Consider the following 19,113-nt stretch of genomic DNA (forward strand, 5'->3'; position numbering starts at 1 on the left):
CACCCCAAATTTGAAGTCTTATAAATATATTTTCTATTACTTCAAAATTTTAGTCAAATTTTTTTAAAGTGAATCTTCTTATAAATACAAGTAACTTCTAATTTAAAGAATTATTAGATCTAAATATATTAAATTTGAAAGCAGTTAAACTTTAAATATTAATTATAAAGACAAAAACAATTATTCTTTACTGTATTGCTTAGAAGAAGTGGGGGTAGCAGTACTGTGATTAAAGTTTCTTGTTCTAAACTCCGTTATTTAATTCCTCGCATCCAACACGGCGTGCATTGGTTTGGAAAATTCCGTAGAGGCACGACCCCTGTTGTCAACGGACTTGACTCGACCCCCACCAGAACAGAATAAACGCACGACACACAAACCAGACAAAAGTAACGTATTTAACAATTTAAACTTTAAACTTCGGTGGGACCGACCACTCACATGAATTGTCGTGTTTCATCATCCCCATTCACACACCAAACAAAATCTCACTCCCCACATTTTCCAACTCCACTCTCTGTAAAAACCCAAACTTTACTCACATATTAACTCTTTAATGTAGAAAAAACCAACCCCTTGCTGTAGTAACTGTCACTTCCTCGCTCCTTTCCTCGAACCTTCGTCTCTTCTATCTGCGTCTTCTTTTTCATTCCCTCTTCACTTGCTATCTGCTTTCATAGCCCTTCCTACGCGCTTCATTCAATCCCTCCTCTTCTTCTTTCTCTACCTTCATTTTCCAACGCAAACTGCTTCAAACTTTTCACTTTTCAGGTTCCTGCTTTCTCCGTTTTTGTTGTTTTTCTCCACTTTTAATGTTCCGTTACTTCTTTTTCTAGTTCACCACAGTTTTGTCGAAATCTGGGAGTTTAATCAACGTCGACATGTTAGTTATTTTCAACGAAAAGTTCCGTTAAAAAAACAACATTGTTTTTAATGGAATCTTATACAATCACGCTTGAGAACTGTATTTTTGGGTATCACAAATTTGTTTTGTTTTAACATTACATGTTTACATTGATTTCATCGGTTTGTGTTTTTCAATGTTTGTTATTCATTTCAGGATAAGGGAGTATGGTTCATGAAGGAGGTATTCAATGAGATTTACAAGGCTGGTTCTGCGGCATTTTGAAGTAGGCTATAATAATGAGTACTGCACAACAAGAGAAGTTTGTTAGGTTAGTTTGATGATGCGTGTCTTATTTACTCTCAGTGATTTTATGTTGCTGTCTATGGAAATTTTAGAAGCATTCTACTTTTTATCCGTAGTGTGTTTTTTTCATTTTTGCGGTTGAGGGTAAGGGTCACAGTTCAGTTACTACTTCTCCAAATCAAAGTGTTTAGAACTTCCAAATTACCAACCTTATGTTACAGAAGTTTATTTGCCTTAATCAGTACTTATATGGAAGACATCTTTTACTAGGAACTGAGTTTATATTGTCATTTATTCATTGTTTAATATGTATGTGATGTTCAGGTTTCGGGATTCAAATTTGGAGAAGAGTTCTGAGGGCAATTATTCTGACACTAAAATTTCACAGTCAGGGATATTTAGAACTACATTAAGTTCAGTTTCGGAGAAGTTTCAAAATGGATTGGAATCTGGTTCTGATAGGATGAAAAGATTCAGAACATCATTCAAATCTTTTCCCTTTAGTAGTGTTCTTTGTAGAAGCTTTAGTTCTAGAAAGAAAATACTTGATCCACAGGGTCCATTCCTTCAAAGGTGGAACAAGATTTTTGTCTTATTATGTGTTATCGCAGTATCACTGGATCCTTTGTTCTTTTATGTTCCGGTTATTGATGATGAGAAAAAATGTCTTTCACTGGACATTAAGATGGAGATTACAGCAACTGTCTTAAGATCTTTCTCTGATGCTTTTTATATAATCCACATGATTTTCCAATTTCGTACTGGATTCATTGCTCCCTCTTCTCGTGTATTTGGAAGAGGTGTTTTGGTTGAAGATTCTTGGGCAATAGCAAAGAGGTATCTATCATCGTATTTCTTTGTTGACATTCTTGCTGTTCTTCCCCTCCCACAGGTATGCATACTTTCATCTTCTCTATGTCCCATTAAGATCTTATTGTAGATTCAATTTTACATTGTGGGGTTCATTGGTGATCTTATTGATTCAAGGATTGGTATAATATTGCTAGGTGGTGATTCTAGTTATCATTCCAAAGATGAGTGGTTTTAAATCACTTAATACCAAGAACTTGCTGAAATTTGTTGTCTTCTTCCAATACGTGCCTCGTTTATTGCGAATCATTCCATTATATAGAGAAGTTACAAGGGCCTCTGGCATTCTCACTGAAACTGCTTGGGCTGGAGCTGCATTTAATCTCTTTCTTTACATGCTTGCAAGTCATGTAAGTTTATGCTATATACTTTCATTTACATACATCGAAAATGAATTTTGAGGATATTGCTCTCATATAGGTATTTGTTTGTGTTATTTACTTGCTATTTCTGGGTTTACTGGTCCTTTTTTTTTTTCTGTTTTGTTCGAGCAGTTATTTATAACTTTTCAGATGTTGTCTTTTTTGTGGAGGCTATGTGTACACGCATAAGTGGGTTGGGATCTTCACTTGCACTTCTGCATGCTATGCTAGTTGCATAACAGACATATAGATTATTAGATGCAGGTATTTGAAGATTGAATTGGCTAGTTTATGATAGGGACGGTCAAAATGAAAATTGCATAATAGAATAGTTTCTAAAGAGTCCTAGCTTTAGAATGACCATCTCCATTTATTACCTCTCTTTACAGTGAATTGTAAACCCTACTACTCCAGTGGCAATCATATGGTTTATTTGATTTCCATTCCCCTTATTAAAAAGTGAACTTTAAGTCTACTCAATCCTACAAAACTGTCTTATAAGATAAGGTTTGCATCCACTTATATACTCTTAAATCACTTTATCTTTAATTAATGTGAGACTTCCAACACCCCTGGTGAGAGGTGGGTATATTTTCTTTTCCATGGGAAAATTGGATTTTGAAACTTACTCTCAGAAATACTAAATTCTAATGAAACATGTCATGATTTTACTTGTTAACAACATTTCTGGTTTTGTTAAAGCTTTCTAGTCGGGTTTTTTTTCTTGCCCCATTTTATTCCTAAGCAAATTATAATATTTATGGTCACGGTAATCATGGCAATTTTGAATACTAAGTTGTCATAGGTGTTTGAGGGATATTGAATACTTAATGAAGGCTTCTTAAAATAATTTAATGGTATTCATGTGTGACTCTATATTTCTAAATGTTAGTACTGTTAAATTCTAAAAAGTTATTTTCAGTCTTTAAAATGTCTTTGAATGTGCTACAAGATGTAAGCAAAAAGTAGAGAGGAAGAAAAAAAATAAAAAGAGACCAATTCAGTTTCCAAATGATCTTTCTCTGTCTAAATTTTTCTACACAATATTGTTGGAATTAAGTTCTTTTACTGTTAAATAAATACCAACAATTTCTGCGGAATATCACCCACAAACCTTGAAGCACCTTAAGTGGAGATGCAACATGAAAGGTTAACTACCTTTGATATGCTAATTTCTAGAATCGTGGTAAGTTGTTGATGTAAGGTGCATCAATTGTCTCATGGTGTAGGCTAGGTGGACTAAGCCATAACAAAATGCGGCACTTGGGATGCTATATTTTAAAGTAGAAAAAGTTGTGTTCTGATTATAAGCTATAACTTTTGGTCTTGTGGTAAGAGTTCAATTACTAGTGGATAATTGTTGAGGGAGAAATTATTGTAGGTTACATTGTTATCCCGTGTTAGGGTAGATGAGTCAAGTTACAATCAAAAAGTTCAATTCTTAGTGGGACAATTGTTGATTATCATAAAGTACATCGGTTGTCTTATGTCGTAGGCTAGGTAAGCCAAGTCACAATCTTGACGCTCTCAACGTAATCAACTTAGAAATATGAGATTTACACTGACTTATATATATATATATATATATATATATATATACATATATATATATATATATATATATATATATATTGATTTGGGCATATATCTAGCTGAAGTGAGATCCACAAGAGTTTCCTAGTTGTGTTTGAGACTGCAAAATAAATTCTATTGCACCTTTCTCTTTATGTCAATTTAGATAAATTTTGTGATCAGTAGGTTGTTAATGATCTCTTATTCATCATTTATATACTGTAAAAGATGTTGATGTGCCCGTGTTGGACACATTTTAGGGATTTGTGTCAGGTGTGAGATAATACTTCAAATTTTTGTTAAAAAGTTTTCATGTTGGTGCCTGTGTATGTTAATACTTCTTAAGTGTCCATGCATATTGTAGTTACCATGTACCTTTTTATTTTAATTCCTAGTATTGCAGGTTTAAATATGACACATCAATTTGCATTTTTCTTACAAAATATAATAATTAATGGAAGTTTGGAGCTTTGAATTGATGTAGCTTGCACTTCTTTGTGATTGCTGAGTTAATTTCTTTTGCAGGTTGCGGGTGCCTTTTGGTACTTGTTTTCTATAGAACGAGAAACCTCATGTTGGCAAGAAGCCTGTCGAAATAATACAGCAGTGTGTAGCAAGGCAGATATGTATTGCAATGATTATTTGGGTGGGTTGAGCAAAATTTCGACATTCCTGAATACTTCTTGCCCAATTCAGAATGCAGATAAAAATCTCTTTGATTTTGGAATGTTCCTTGATGCTCTTCAATCTGGTGTTGTGGAGTCAAGAGATTTTCCACAAAAATTCTTTTACTGCTTTTGGTGGGGCTTAAAAAATTTGAGGTGCACTTCTTTGATTTTTATTTTTACTATTCGGTATGAATTTAGGTTTGAAGGTAGATCATATTATGTTGCAATAAGTTTACTATTTTGTGGCTTCTTTTGGGGTTTGACGTGCAATAATAAGAGTATTTTTTGTACTGTTGCTCAAAGCATGGAAATGTTTATGATAGTTCCCTCTTATGTTGGAGGACTTGTTGTGTTTACAAGTTCTCTTCCTTCCAAACTGCATGCATCTTCAGGTCCAAGTGTTTTTGCAAGAAGTTGTTGGGCAGATATTAGTAGATATATAATGAATGGATCATCAATTAAATTAATGTACTTGTTAGATCATCAATTACTAAAGTTATTATCTAATATTCTGTAATTTTTTATATTGTAGTTCTCTTGGTCAGAACCTGGCAACAAGTACCTATGTCTGGGAAATATGTTTTGCAGTTTTCATTTCTGTATCTGGTTTGGTGTTATTTTCATTCCTCATTGGAAATATGCAGGTTCGTACCAAATACTCTGCCTGTTCCCTTTTTTAGGGTAGTTGAAGGTTCTTCTGGAGAAACTAAGAAATGCAATATTATTTTTTTTTTTATTTCAATAAAATATTTATTAGATTTTTTATTTTACCCTTTTCCTGTCTGTATCATACTAAAGTATATCTTTAAACTAGTTAAAATTAGGTGAAGGGTGAGAGTATAAATGGTTAATGACAGTTAAATAGAAACAAAAAAAAAAAATGTCATCTAATTATGCAATGGAGCTGACACGTACTATTTATTAATTTTGGATTTTGTAGTACATTTATTGCAAGCCTGTCTCATATTTTCTTGTCGTTTTCTTTTCCTTCTTTGAATTGAATACTGTTGTTCTGTAAGGTCAGTAAATGTTTTTATCTTGCTAGTTGAATTAAGACATCCTAGTTGAATTATGGGATTTCCAAGGAACAACTGCCGAACTAGTTTTTCTTATCCATCTTCTAATCATATACTCAAACGCTGGTCTCCTTAGCCTTTTCATCACATTTCTACAATTCTTGTTGTGGCCTAAAATAAATGAGTTATGAACAATGCTACAACAAACAGTAAAAGTAGTGATGAGTTTAGTAGAGGTAAATTAATTTGATAAGGAGTATAGTTGCAAATAGAGAAAGAGTTGGTATTAGTTTTGATTTGCCATGTGAAACTCAATCTATTATTTAGAAGCCTGAGTCATTCTGTTATATTTTCTCTCGTTTTTTTGACCAATTAAACTTGTTTTGAAACAGACATATTTGCAGTCAACAACCACAAGATTGGAGGAGATGAGAGTAAAGAGGAGGGATGCAGAACAGTGGATGTCTCACCGATTACTTCCCGACGGCCTGAGAGTGCGAATAAGACGATACGAACAGTACAAATGGCAAGAAACCAGAGGCGTAGATGAAGACAATTTGGTTCGGAATCTTCCCAAGGATTTAAGAAGAGACATTAAGCGACATCTTTGTTTGGCTTTGCTGATGAGAGTAAGTGTCCCTGTCCCCTTCATAGGTTTTGTTCCTTTTCTGCTCCTGTCCACATATTTTGAATTTCTTACCTTTGTTGAATATCTCTTTTCCAAAACACCTACTTTTAATTTTAAAGATTACTATGAGTATCCAATGTTTTTAGTAATAAACGGGGGCAAGACAAAAGCCCAACTAGAAACAACCTTGAACAAAACAAAAAGTTGTCATTTCACTTTTAAGACATGTTTTATCTGGTTATATTGATGTTTTTAAGACAGAACAGTAGTTTTTTCAAACTTATATGATCCAAGGTTAATCTTATAACTTTATGTCATGTTAGTAAATTTCAATGGACAAGTTTCACAAAACTCAGGTTTTAGACCTTGCAACAGAGAAGATACTCTCTAACAGTTAGTTTTGTTTCAAAATTAGTTTCTGGCATTCTGCAACAACAGTTGTGTGGTTTTAATGACATTCATTGAACATTTTGTGTGTTGTGTGAACCCACGAAAGGTGCCAATGTTTGAGAAAATGGATGAACAACTTCTGGATGCAATGTGTGACCGTCTGAAGCCGGTGCTGTTCACCGAAGAAAGCTACATTGTGAGGGAAGGAGACCCGGTTGATGAGATGCTGTTCATAATGCGTGGTAAGTTATTGACCATAACAACGAACGGTGGAAGAACTGGTTTCTTCAACTCTGAGTATCTGAAAGCTGGTGACTTTTGTGGAGAGGAGCTTCTGACATGGGCCTTGGATCCTCATTCCTCATCCAACCTTCCCACTTCAACAAGAACTGTTCAGACTCTTTCAGAAGTGGAAGCCTTTGCTCTCAAAGCTCATGACTTGAAGTTTGTGGCATCACAGTTCCGGCGCCTGCACAGCAAGCAGCTACGCCACACTTTCCGGTTCTACTCCCAACAATGGCGCAGCTGGGCGGCGTGTTTCATCCAAGCTGCGTGGCGGCGCTATAGTAAGAGGAAGCTTGAAGAGTCCCTGGTTGAAGAAGAGGAGAATAGGCTGCAGAATGTGTTGGGTAAATCTGGTGGAAGCTCACCCAGCCTTGGTGCTACAATATATGCTTCAAGGTTTGCTGCTAATGCTCTTACATTGCTTAGGCGTAATGGTGCAAAGAAGGGTAGGGTGCCTGAGAGATTACCCCCCATGCTGCTTCAGAAGCCTGCAGAACCTGATTTTACTGCGGATGAGGAATAGGGAGTGTGTGAGTTGGAAGCACAAATGATGAACATGGATTCATGTTTTGGTACAATTGTATATGTAATATTTTGGTAGAACAAGGCAAGTTGTATATATAATAATATCTTGTTATTTAATGCTTTTTAATATGTTTTTGGTTTCTTCTTTTCTTTTACTCTAAAGTATTTCGTTATTCAGTAATCAAAGGCATAAAAATGGAGTTTATCTACCTATCATTCTATCTATCTACCAAGTTAATTGATACGGAACGGCAAAATTAATCCAATTCACTTTTGCTTGGATCCAATCTATTTAAGTCCCATTTTATTAAATATTTAATCAATTTAAAATCTATTTTATTGAATCAGGATTTCAATATGATATACATTTTATATATTTTATAGATTGAATATCCGTTCTCTAAATTCAGATTTTTAAATATAGATAATCCAAAAAAATCCAATCTATATATTCAATTAAAATTTTTAGTTAGTTTAGGTTAAAGGACGAAATGGACTAGTCCAAATTTAGCCATATTTAGAAGTTGGTTATATAAATTTTTCAATATGATCTACATTTCTTTCTAGACTTTCAAATTTGTTAGTGTCTCACTAGAGAGTTTGGTTTAGGCATAACACTTTCACATTAGTTGTAACATGATCTTGTTTAAATTTTTCCGAGGGAAATCCTCTTACGTTCACATTTGGCACTAACATGCCCAAGTTTCCCACAATGTTGGAAAACACCTTTAACATTTTTAGAAAACATTTTCTTTATCTTCTTCAAACCTTTCATATCATAGCCTAGACCAAGTTTTCCAAATATATATAGAGTATGAAACAAAAATATTTAGAGCTTTAGAGCTCTTGAAAAAAAAAATTAGAAATCATGCTTGTAGCATGTGGTTTTTCTTTGTAGACGTTCAAACTTTTTAGCATCTCACTAGAGAGTTTGCTTTGGACTTAACACTTTCACTTTAGTTGTAACATGATCCCGCTTAAGTTTTTTGTCTTTTAGAAGAAAATCTTTAAATTTTTGCTTTAATTTAAAATGTTGCTAAAAAGTCTAATTACAACCGGTGAGAAGATCCTCATACGCTAGAGCATTCTCAACTTCTTCCTCGGATGATGAGTGAGAAGCAATTTGAGAGAAGATTGAGGATTCAAAGTTACCTTATCATCTATGTCTTCCGTGAGACATGGATTAATGTGTTCTTCTTTTGAGCTAAATTTTGAAGTTGAGTTTGAATCTTCCCTTGTGGCCATCATACTCTTCTTTTTAAACTTGGATTTTCTATTCAACTTAGGGCATTCTGTTTGCGTGTGCCCAAGTTATTTGCATTCATAGTAGATCATTTCTTATCCTTTTCCTACTGACGGGTTCATTTGGGTCGGTTGACCTATTGTACTCCTTAAATACTAGCATCTTCCAAGTAAAGGAGTCTCCATGATATCAGTAATGAACAAGTGCATTCATGTCATGTTCACTGTGACTATGGCAGATGGGTCATGATATTTGCTTCCTTGAGTCGGTCGATTTGGGCCACGAGGATTTGGTTGGTTCGGGTTGAGTTAGGGTAGAAGGAACAAGCTCCTTCATTCCCCTATTCTGCCTTATAAGCACATTCTTGATGTGTAAGGCTTTAAATTCTTCCTGGTACTTCCTCTTCATTGCATCCATCTCCCTCCTCATTTATCTCATCATAACCATAGGGTCCATCTGTTGCTCTTGCAATGCCTCCTCCACTACTACATTGTTCATGTGCCTTGTGGTTACCATGGGAGAAAGTAATGCTCGCTTGGCCTCACGGTGGATGTCAACATGTTTCTACAAGATCGATAAGACAAAATTAACTCCTTGTAGGCTTGGACTTCCGGTCACTCTTGTCTCCAATTTGTCCATTATCAAGTATGTTCTGATCGTCTTGAACTATTTGAGTGGTACTTGTAAAAGACACTTTGATGCTTAAGTCAATAGGTGTCTGGTATTAAATGCAGTAATCAATATAAAGAACTACCTTACTTGAACCTCCTATTTATATTATTTATAATGAGCTTTTACTTACCATTAACCTAATTACGACCCAATTATACCTTAATACGATTACTTAGCTATTTTATATTAAGCTATTTTTAGATTTTATTAATCACACTGAATGTCAATCCATCGATCATATTTTATATTAATTATCAACCTATAAACCGGTCCATTAGTCATGGTTGTTTGACTCGTTGGTGTAGTGTACAAAACTTAATAAATATTCTAAATATTTCTTTATTTTAAATTATAAGAACATGTTGCAGGTGGATCTTCTTCCCAACACGGCTAAGAATGAGATTAACTCAATTATGTGCTATGTCGAAACAATTTTAATAGTCCCATGGTGTCCCTAATTTAGAGCACTTTCGGTGTATTTCAATGTAAAAAACCGTTATCCCTCTTTTAGGTGATTGTTATATACACTTATAAAATTTCATATTTTTGGTCTTTTAAATTTGTATTCACTTATAATTTTTTTTTTCACACTCTAATACCAGCCAACGAATGAGATGAGAGAAGAAATTAAAGGGGATTGTTTTCTCAGAAGAAAAGAAATGTAGAGGGTAATGGGAGAGAGAAAGTCTAGGGCGATTATAAATAAAACCCAGATTTATAAAAAAAATATTATTAGTTGGAATGAAAAATATTTTCAAATATCTTATTGGGTCGTTGGTAACATAAATAAACCCCAAAATTTCATTTTTTATTTTTCTCAAACTCCAGAATTTGTCTCTTTCAATCGGATTGATTCCCCGACTCCATCGATAAAGTTGGAAGCAATATAAAAGGCAAAGTAATTCTGAAAAGAAAATGTTATATTATATTTGATCGAAAGATGGAGGACGAACAATTCTTTAAGTTAGTTGCGACCATCTTTGTTTACTGCAAAACACAAAACAAAGCCAACCAACGAATCTGCCATTCTCCAATCGCTTCTGAGTTCTCTTCTTGAACATGGCTTCTCTGCCATTCCTTTCGCAAATTTCTCACTCTCTTTCTTTTCCGCGGCATGGCCACTGCTTCCATCGCCACTTCCCTACCGCTCTCGCTGCTTCCTACCAATCAGGACCCTCCTCTGGTGCGTTTTCTGGACACTCTATTTCTGAACATGAATTCTCATAAATTAGAATAGAAGAAGAAGATTGTACGATTTTTACATGATTAAGTTATACAAGACTAAGAAGAAAAAGAAATTTTCATATTGTACTTTTTAAAAATTTTACTTTCTCGTGTCCTTCTAATCAATGTTGCTTTAGGAAACTCATGGCGCGTTGACATTGCAGATTCTAAAACTCAAGTATCTCGTGTTCCGGTTTTGACTTCCTCGGAGGTCTAATCTAATCTCTCTATTCACTCTTTTTTCTTTGTGATTCGGGTTAGAGGCTATCGTGACTGTAGAATATTCTCTCTTAGCAGTTTTTTTCTTTTTTTTTTGTTAACTGTATTGTTACTGAATATTTACCAATTTTGTTGACGACTAATCTCTCCTATAACAATCTTTAAAATTAAATGGGATTACTTTCAATTTTCAAACCTATTTTTTCTGTGAGGTTGAGGTAGATGTAAATTATTTTGTAAGATGATATTTGGCGACTATCCTATATCCATTAAAAGGGTCATACTGTGTGTTATTTATGTAGCTAGCCCAGGGTGCATTGGAGAAAAATTCCAAGTGAGGAATATACAAGGGAGGAAAATTCTAAACTTACAAATCAGTTTTCAGGAGTTGAGTTAGACATAAATCACTTTAAAAGATTATAATTTTTTTTGTTTAGATCTATTTCCAACCATGCTTTTAGAAAGCACTAATTTGGGATTTCACAAAGGACTTGTGGATTATCAATGGTTGTTTAATTGTCAATATTAGATGCAATTCACTGCATACGGGAGTAGATGTTTGTGAATGATCTGATAGTGGTCTAACAAAGATGACATAATGCTCGTCTTTATATATTATAATTTGGCTATATCTCAAGTTAATTTGAGATATTTTATACTAGCGAAACTCACATAAATCCCAATTAATAATAAACTGTGTTAGAAAAGAGAGGGTTCGTTTTGTTCAATTCAAGCTAGTCAAAGGTCTAAAAGTTATGTTTGTGACAAAAAAATGTGTGTGTCGTAAGTAAAGATAATTACTTTTGTACAGAGTGAAATCAGATAGGGAAAATAATTATTTTGAATATGTGATTTTAGTATTACTAACTAAATCTTTTTTCGTATTTTCTTTTCTTCTTTTTGAACGCACAAGGCCTATGAAAGGCTAAAATCATTTAGAGAAAAGATAAAGGGAAAGCAACAATTCCTTGCTATGTATTCTAGTATTTTTGATGGGATAACAACAGACCCAGCTGCTATGGTTATTCCCATGGATGACCACATGGTCCACAGAGGCCATGGTGTGTTTGATACTGCTGCAATAATGAACGGGTTAGTGATTTCTACTTCTCAATGACATTAACACTTTGTTTTCTATTTTCTAAAGCAGTCAAATGGTGTATTGTGTGCATTATAGATACCTATATGAGCTAGATCAACACCTTGATCGCTTTTTAGGTTCAGCATCCTTGTCTAAAATAGATCCCCCATTTGATCGTGGAAGCATAAGGAGAATACTAATAGAAACTGTAAGTGCTTCCAAGTGTAGAAAAGGATCACTTAGGTATTGGCTCTCCGCAGGACCTGGGGACTTTCAGTTATCTCCCTCTAACTGCCACCAATCAAGTCTTTATGCAATAGTAATACAGGATCTGTCATCGTCGCCTAATTTCAGGGGAGTTAAAGTTGTTACTTCATCTGTTCCCATTAAACACCCCAAGTTTGCCATTACCAAGAGTGTGAATTATCTTCCAAATGTCCTCTCAAAGGTGGAAGCTGAAGAAGCTGGTGCTTTTGTAGGAATTTGGTTAGATGATGAAGGTTTTGTGGCAGAGGGGCCTAATATGAATGTGGCCTTTGTCACTAAAGAGAAAGAACTAATAATGCCTCACTTTGACAAAATTTTAAGTGGCTGCACAGCTAAGAGAGTTTTAACCCTTGCCGAGGATTTGTTAAGGGAGGGTAAGCTTAAGGGGATAAGGGTGAAAAATGTGACTGTTGAAGAAGGTAAGAAAGCAGAAGAAATGATGCTTCTTGGCAGTGGAATTCTTGTTTGCCCTGTAGTGCAGTGGGATGAACACGTTATTGGTGATGGTAAGTGCTTTTATTTCTCGCAGCAAAATTTTATACGATTTAGTGTATGTTTGGAGGGAACTTCTATGCAAGTACTTTTAAAAAAAGTAAGAGAGAAAAATGAAATTAGTTTCTCCACAAGTTAAAATTAACTTCTGAATTGTGAATTGTTGATAATAATGATAAATATAGGATTCTACTTTAGAATTGACTCCCGACCTTCCTCTTGAAGGGAATGCCTGTCAAGCTTTCCTTGCCTCATATTTGGTCATGTTGATAGTTTGATCATGCCAATGAATATTCCTTAATGCATTTTTTTCTCTGATTCTCTTGTCTCTACACAAGATTTTATCTCCAAAAGTTTTACATTTGGTTGTTAGTCGGTTAAATTTGAAAATGATCATGGAATATTGTTTGGTCGAGGTCTTTTGACCTGCAATATGTTAAATTGTGAACTGTTGCTAACTTGCATTGTGCGTTCCTTGTCAGTAGAGGGGACCCTTTAATTAGCATTCATTCTCTTGATTTACTGTTCGCTTGGTCCATCAGACACAGTTTCTGTAATCATTTTGAGTAAATGTATGTACCTTCTTATGAGCTGATTCATTGTCATGCATTCATTGTAGGCAAAGAAGGCCCTGTAACACAGGCGCTCTTCAATCTAATTGTTGATGACATGAAATCAGGACCCTCTAGCGTTCGTATACCTGTTCCATATTGACACTACTTTATTTCCTTCCCTACATTTTGTAATGAAGATTCATCATCAGTGGTTGTGATGCCCCAACTCCAACAGGAATGCCTTTTAGTAACTCCATTGCTACGTAGTTTGTAAAGCTTGTAGTGTTGTAAGAATCAGTATATTCCATGGAGCTTAGTTTTCAAGTGTGTTCATGTGTTGTGGTTTCATGAACCGTTCCTTTTGAGACTTGCTTCTCATACCCGTGGCACTTTGAATTTGTTGAAATTTTCAGAAGCACATAAGTTTATCTACAATGTTACAGCTATACTGTTAGTCATGAGCTGTTTGACAAAAAAATCTAATTAAAAGCATTTAGAGTATGTTAATCAACTGAAAGATTTCAATGATTAAATTCAACTGGTGGCAAAATGGCATGCCACTTTTTCCCGCAATTATTGCATCATCATATATTTTTAGTGCAGCTCTTTATAACAGTATAATAACAAAGTTACCTTTTAAAATCCTTGTATATTTAGGATGTTTGTTCTAGAAACGTAATGAAAAGCTTCCAAAATGTTTTATGGAGCGTTTATAAAATCTTCTGGAAAGCTTGTTTGGAAAGCAACTTATTAATCACAGAATAGCTGCATGCTGCGGACTGCGGTGAATGACCCTTTCTTTGGTTGGCATGATTTTTAATCACAGAGGCACTTATGCAAATGATTTCAGAGACTCCTTTACTCGCTAAAGCAGCGTTCACTGCCTTTGCTCAAAAGTTTTGGGTAAAAGAATTTTTAGAGTTCAGTTCTTTTTTCTATTATTCCATTATGTTGAGGTGTTCATAGTGAAGAAAAATTGTGATATATGGTATTAGATTCAACACATTTGAGATTCTTTATTAGTATCATGATCACTTCTCATGTTCGAGATGTAGAAACCTTGCTCCGTTTGTATTCTTTTACACTATTTCAAAAACATTAAAAGAAAACCAATGTGTATGTACAGTAGTTATCAATAATGGCTAGACCATAACATTTATCTCCCGAACTTCAGGTTGTGAGTGGAAACACAAGTATGTTTAAAAGAGTTTTTCAATTATTTCCCTTTTTACATGCTTTACACAGAAGGGGAGTTTTCCAAGACACAGATTTGGTAAACCTCGAACACGATTTTTCTTTGAAAGTTTTGAAATATATTTGAGGTTTAAGTGTTCTATCTTTTTATGCCATAGCCACATTTCATCTTCTCTTGAAATCTAGCAAGTGACCTTTTGTTTACTGAAATCCAAAAGACCAATCTCAGAGACATTTCTTCCATTTGGCAGTGAACACAATATGTCCATCAAATGATGAGACTATGCATGTATCCTTATTTAAGGAAGCTACATAACCACAATGTTGGTCTCATTTCAATCTTGGATTATAAATATGTATAAACCCATTGTTTTAATTAAAAAATTTTAAATTGGGTTAAATGGGCTTCAACTAAAATCATTGATTAAAATCAATTTGACTTTCGATAAGCATTAGATAGTCTACACAAACACTCTACACAAATGAGTCTCATTAGAGGATCTAGTCAGATGAGCTTTATCAAATGTGCCCAATTAAGTATTGATAAACGGTCTAATGGACCATCTAAGTGTTGAATTTTGATGATAAGTGTCCAAATTCATTCATGTTTTTTGAACATTCTAATGTGTTTTGTCCAACTAAAGTATAAACAAGTTCATATATTGTTTATAGTTGATACAATGATAAACGATCTAATGGACCTATGAACGATACTAGAAGTTTGATTTAGTGATTATTTCAGTAATTTTGAGAAGATAGGATTTTGAGCTTAATAAAAAAATAAAGTGTTCTAAAGATTGGATAGCTAAGGTAGTTCATGACAAGTCTAGTGAATCACTAAACCGTCTGATGTGTTGACCACTAGATTGTTAATGTGTGGACCACTTGATTGTCTAGTGTGCTGAACATTAGATTGTGTGACTCTTTAAAGTTTTAATGGACCATCTGCCATGTTGAACCATTTGCAACAAAATATATTACTTTAGACTAAATTAGTAAAAGCCCAAGATAGCAATTGTGAAACAAATTTAGTTATCCAAAAATCCCTACAAGCAAAGAAGGTCACAAACACAAAATACATCCATCACTCCAACAGTCACCACACCATGTTCTACACTATTCACCATCGCTTTTCTATTTTTTTATTTGATAATTCTTTTTTATTGTTTTTTTTCCCTTGGAAGGCCAAACTTTCTAGGTTGATCTTCTTGTGAGTTTAAGTGAATTATGAGGTTCTATGCAATAAGTGTTGTTCTTCAATTTTTGTAAAATAAACTTTAAATCATTTGTTCTTTTTGAATTCTAGTCTCTCTTCTTGTGATTAATTTTAAACATTTGTTTAACTCAATTATGTTATTTAGTTGAAATTCTCATTAACTTTCTTAATTATAACAATAATCACTTATTTTCTTAATTAAAAAAAAGAATAAAATCCTCACATGTTTATACTCGGAGATAAGTGAGGCACTCAATGAATTAAGTAGCACTTGCTTGATTAATTCAAATTTGTCTAGAAATTGAATAGATGATAACCATATGATAATTGTTTTGGTCAAAAGGCAAATTTCTGTTTAACCAGGACAAAATGAGAGAAATGATTCATTTCCTCTTCTTTTGTTCAAAAAAGTTCGATCCCCTAACATTGAAAGTGCCCTTCATATTTATAGAGCTCATTTTTAACTGCTTTGGATTTTTTCTCCCCAAAAGAAGGGGCTTGGCGGTTACATCATTCCACTACCCTAAGAACTAGCACGTTGTGGATATTTAGAGAGTGTTTCCTGAAATTTGGGAGATTTATATGGGCCTTTAGTTGTTTTTAGGGCCCACCCACGAGCCACTTCCACTTGGTTGCTTGGTGTCTGCAAATCTCCTCCTTCGCCACATACTAGCTTAGTCTTTATCCGACCTAATATACTCATCGTCTAACCGAGTATTTCGTTGACTTAGCTACCAGCCTATAAAGGTGATGGATAATCACTAAGTTGTCTGTCTTCCTCTAAAAGACATCCTTGTCCTTTCGCCGAGTTGTATGTGAATCCTCTAGGAGATCTGCTCATGCCTACGTCGAGCTATTAACTTTGTCTACGAGGCTTCTCTAGGAGATCTGCTCGTCCTTACGCCAAGCTACTAGCTTCGTCTGCGAGGCTTGTCCAAGAGTTCTGCTTGTCTCTATGCCGAGCTACTAGCTTCATCTGTGAGGCTTCCTTAGGAGTTTTGTTCATCCCTACGTCGAGCTATTAGCTTCGTCTGCAAGGCTTCCCTTTCCCTGAGATTCACCACGCCATGTTGCCGACGCTGTAGGGTGGGACGATACACAACCCTTCAACCTTGAGCTGACCATCTTGGGATGCGAGAGGTGCATCATAGTCGTCTGAACCCTCACGCTTCCCACGCTTATCATTGTCTTTTACCTACCTTGCCATGCGTGTGATTGTGAACGTTTTGATGGCCACGTGTGCGGCTAAGATTTTCCTAACTTTTGGCTAACGTTTCGTTAACTCTACTTAGCCGACCCCCCCCCCCCCCCCCCCCATTTTCTCACGCTCGTGGCTGTTCGAAAACTGCTTGCAGTTTGGTTTTCGTTGCTTCTTTACCAGGTACTTCATCATTCACCACATTCACCACATTCACCCTCTTTGCTCTTTCGTTGGATTGGATGTTGTTCTCTTTGATTTCGAGTCATTATTGTGTGTGCGATTTATGCTTTTCTGTCTCTTTACTAAATTTGGCATCTCTGGGTTTTAGTTGCATTTTGCTCATTTCGCTTTTCATCGCTTTTGATGGTTTTAGACCTATGCGTTTTAGGCTGCCTCCTTTAATTGTGTTTCTAGGTTTGCGGGTTTGGGTGTGGTGATTTTAACTTTGCCATTGCAGTATTTTCTGATATCTAGTTTTGTATTTCTTCTAGTTTTCATCTCCCTGGGTTTTGCCCATTTTTAGAACAACCTCATCGGAGTCCGACTTCTAAGTTATTTGAGTGTAGAGTCCCCTTGTGTAAGCAGCCGACGTTGGTTATCGAGTTGTCCCTCCCTTTTCTAACTATGATTGCATACGACCCTTTTTATCTGTGGGCAAAGATGGACCTTAAGCGTGAATATACGGTGCTTGGTACTGAGAAAAATATTAAATTATTCCCAAGGAGACACACCTTATAAAAGAGTGATGAGAATGATGTTGTGGTGGGGACTTGTGAATTAGACGAGCCAGTATGTCAAGATGATTCAGTACCCACGCTTCATATGTTCACTTTTATTTATGTCACTATTTTTGAGAAAATTGGTCTTTGTCTACCGTTCACTACCTTCGAGAAAGCCTTGTTGTCGGTGTTAAATGTATCTCTTACCCAGCTGCATCCTAACAGTCAGACGTTCATCCAAGGTTTCCATATAATATGCTCTCACTTCGACATTATTCCGACTCCTTCTATGTTGCTGTCTTTCTTCTCTTAGCACGGTGAATGGCCGAGGGTTGTTGACTTTATTCTAGTCTTCTTATAAAGGTTTCAAAAGTGTGTTTTTGAAGATAATGGCCCCGAAACACAACCCCACTTTACTTGATGGCTTCCCTTTGTATTGGACCTAAAGGCCTAACCTCCAAAGTCCTCGCCAACTGGAAGATCTTGACCCTTCGAGAAAAGATATTGCCTTATGTTGGAGTAGTTGGGGTTGTGTTTGAGACTTGTCAACTCATAGAGTTCGAGTATTGAGTGGCTAACCTTAAACGTTACATTGGTATTGTTTTGCCACATTGTGTTTTGCCTTTTTCTTTCTCTTATCTATACTTTGCTAGCGTTTTTGCTTTTCTACAAAGAACGCCATGGTGATGTTGCATAAGGAGATTCTCTGACATATGAAACAACAGATGTAGTGCGCGTTATGTGCTCTGATGTAGATTTTTCTTTGTTGAATCATCAAAGATGGTGGTGGACAGGTAGATTGTTGATATTCTTGATGAAGATTAAAATTTAGCTTTGTATTGTATTGCGTCTTTTGTATTTTGTCCTTACTATTTTGTACAACTTGTGATCTATGCCCTAGTTGGCTTCTATGATATTTCGTACTTCGTGCTAGATTTGACTCCTTTTGTTATATTGTAGTGGATACTTCATGCTCTGTGTGTATACTTGACTTCCTACGCTATATTGTAGTGATACTGCTTTGCATTCTTCTTGTTTATTTTTGCCACCTGAATCTTGCAAACTTTGGTGTTGATCTTCCAACTTTCAATTTTAGGGATAAACTCGGAATTTGGGCGACGCACTTAGATTCCCACTTTCAATGTGCTGATGAGGTCAGAATTTGGGCGACATGTTTGGATTCCAGCCTTTAGTATGTTGATGAGGTCAGAATTTGGGCGACGTGCTTAGATTCCAGCCCTCAGTCTGTTGATGAGGTCGAAATCTGGGCGACGTGTTCAGATTCCAGCCCTCAGTTTGCTAATGAGGTGACGCGCTTAGGCTGCTAGCCCTCAATCTGCTAATGAGGTCAGAATCTAGGCAACGCGCTTGAACTCCTTTGTGCTTTGGTGGTGTTGTTCTGCAGTTGTAGTTATGCTTAAACTGTTTTTGTTTTGCCGGTGTCGTCCTGCTTTATCGTTTTTGTTTTGGCAAGTGTCATCCTGCTTTATCGTTTTCGTTTCGACAAGTGTCATCCTACTTTATCGTTTTTGTTTTGGCAGGTGTCATCCTGCTTTCTTCGTTGT

The 19,113-nt window shown here is 35.5% G+C and overlaps 2 protein-coding genes across 4 annotated transcripts; both read left to right on the top strand.

Annotated features, from left to right (window-relative positions):
- The first annotated feature begins 555 nt into the window (after positions 1 to 555).
- Positions 556 to 7,595, top strand: LOC114194190 (cyclic nucleotide-gated ion channel 1-like). Of its 2 annotated transcripts, none has more exons than XM_028084287.2 (8): positions 556 to 771; positions 1,061 to 1,175; positions 1,475 to 2,042; positions 2,158 to 2,370; positions 4,480 to 4,775; positions 5,155 to 5,266; positions 6,031 to 6,267; positions 6,763 to 7,595. In XM_028084287.2, exons 2-8 carry the CDS (start codon positions 1,144 to 1,146, stop codon positions 7,462 to 7,464), a joined length of 2,160 nt encoding a protein of 719 aa, XP_027940088.1. In that variant the 5' UTR covers positions 556 to 771; positions 1,061 to 1,143; the 3' UTR covers positions 7,465 to 7,595. The 2 variants fall into 2 exon arrangements, with proteins under 2 accessions (XP_027940088.1, XP_027940089.1); XM_028084288.2 differs by having other exon boundaries at positions 578 to 974.
- A 2,623-nt stretch (positions 7,596 to 10,218) lies between these two features.
- ADCL (D-aminoacid aminotransferase-like PLP-dependent enzymes superfamily protein) lies at positions 10,219 to 13,664 on the top strand. 2 transcript variants are annotated; one of them, XM_028084956.2, is made up of 5 exons: positions 10,219 to 10,564; positions 10,743 to 10,816; positions 11,738 to 11,916; positions 12,002 to 12,678; positions 13,284 to 13,664. In XM_028084956.2, exons 1-5 carry the CDS (start codon positions 10,441 to 10,443, stop codon positions 13,376 to 13,378), a joined length of 1,149 nt encoding a protein of 382 aa, XP_027940757.1. In that variant the 5' UTR covers positions 10,219 to 10,440; the 3' UTR covers positions 13,379 to 13,664. The 2 variants fall into 2 exon arrangements, with proteins under 2 accessions (XP_027940757.1, XP_027940759.1); XM_028084958.2 differs by having other exon boundaries at positions 10,220 to 10,564; positions 10,770 to 10,816.
- The last annotated feature ends 5,449 nt before the right edge of the window (positions 13,665 to 19,113 follow it).

Source organism: Vigna unguiculata, chromosome 8 (genome assembly GCF_037176805.1).
Source record: "Vigna unguiculata cultivar grain cowpea cultivar isolate G323 ecotype 2 chromosome 8, ASM3717680v1, whole genome shotgun sequence".
NCBI classification, from domain to species: domain Eukaryota; kingdom Viridiplantae; phylum Streptophyta; class Magnoliopsida; order Fabales; family Fabaceae; genus Vigna; species Vigna unguiculata.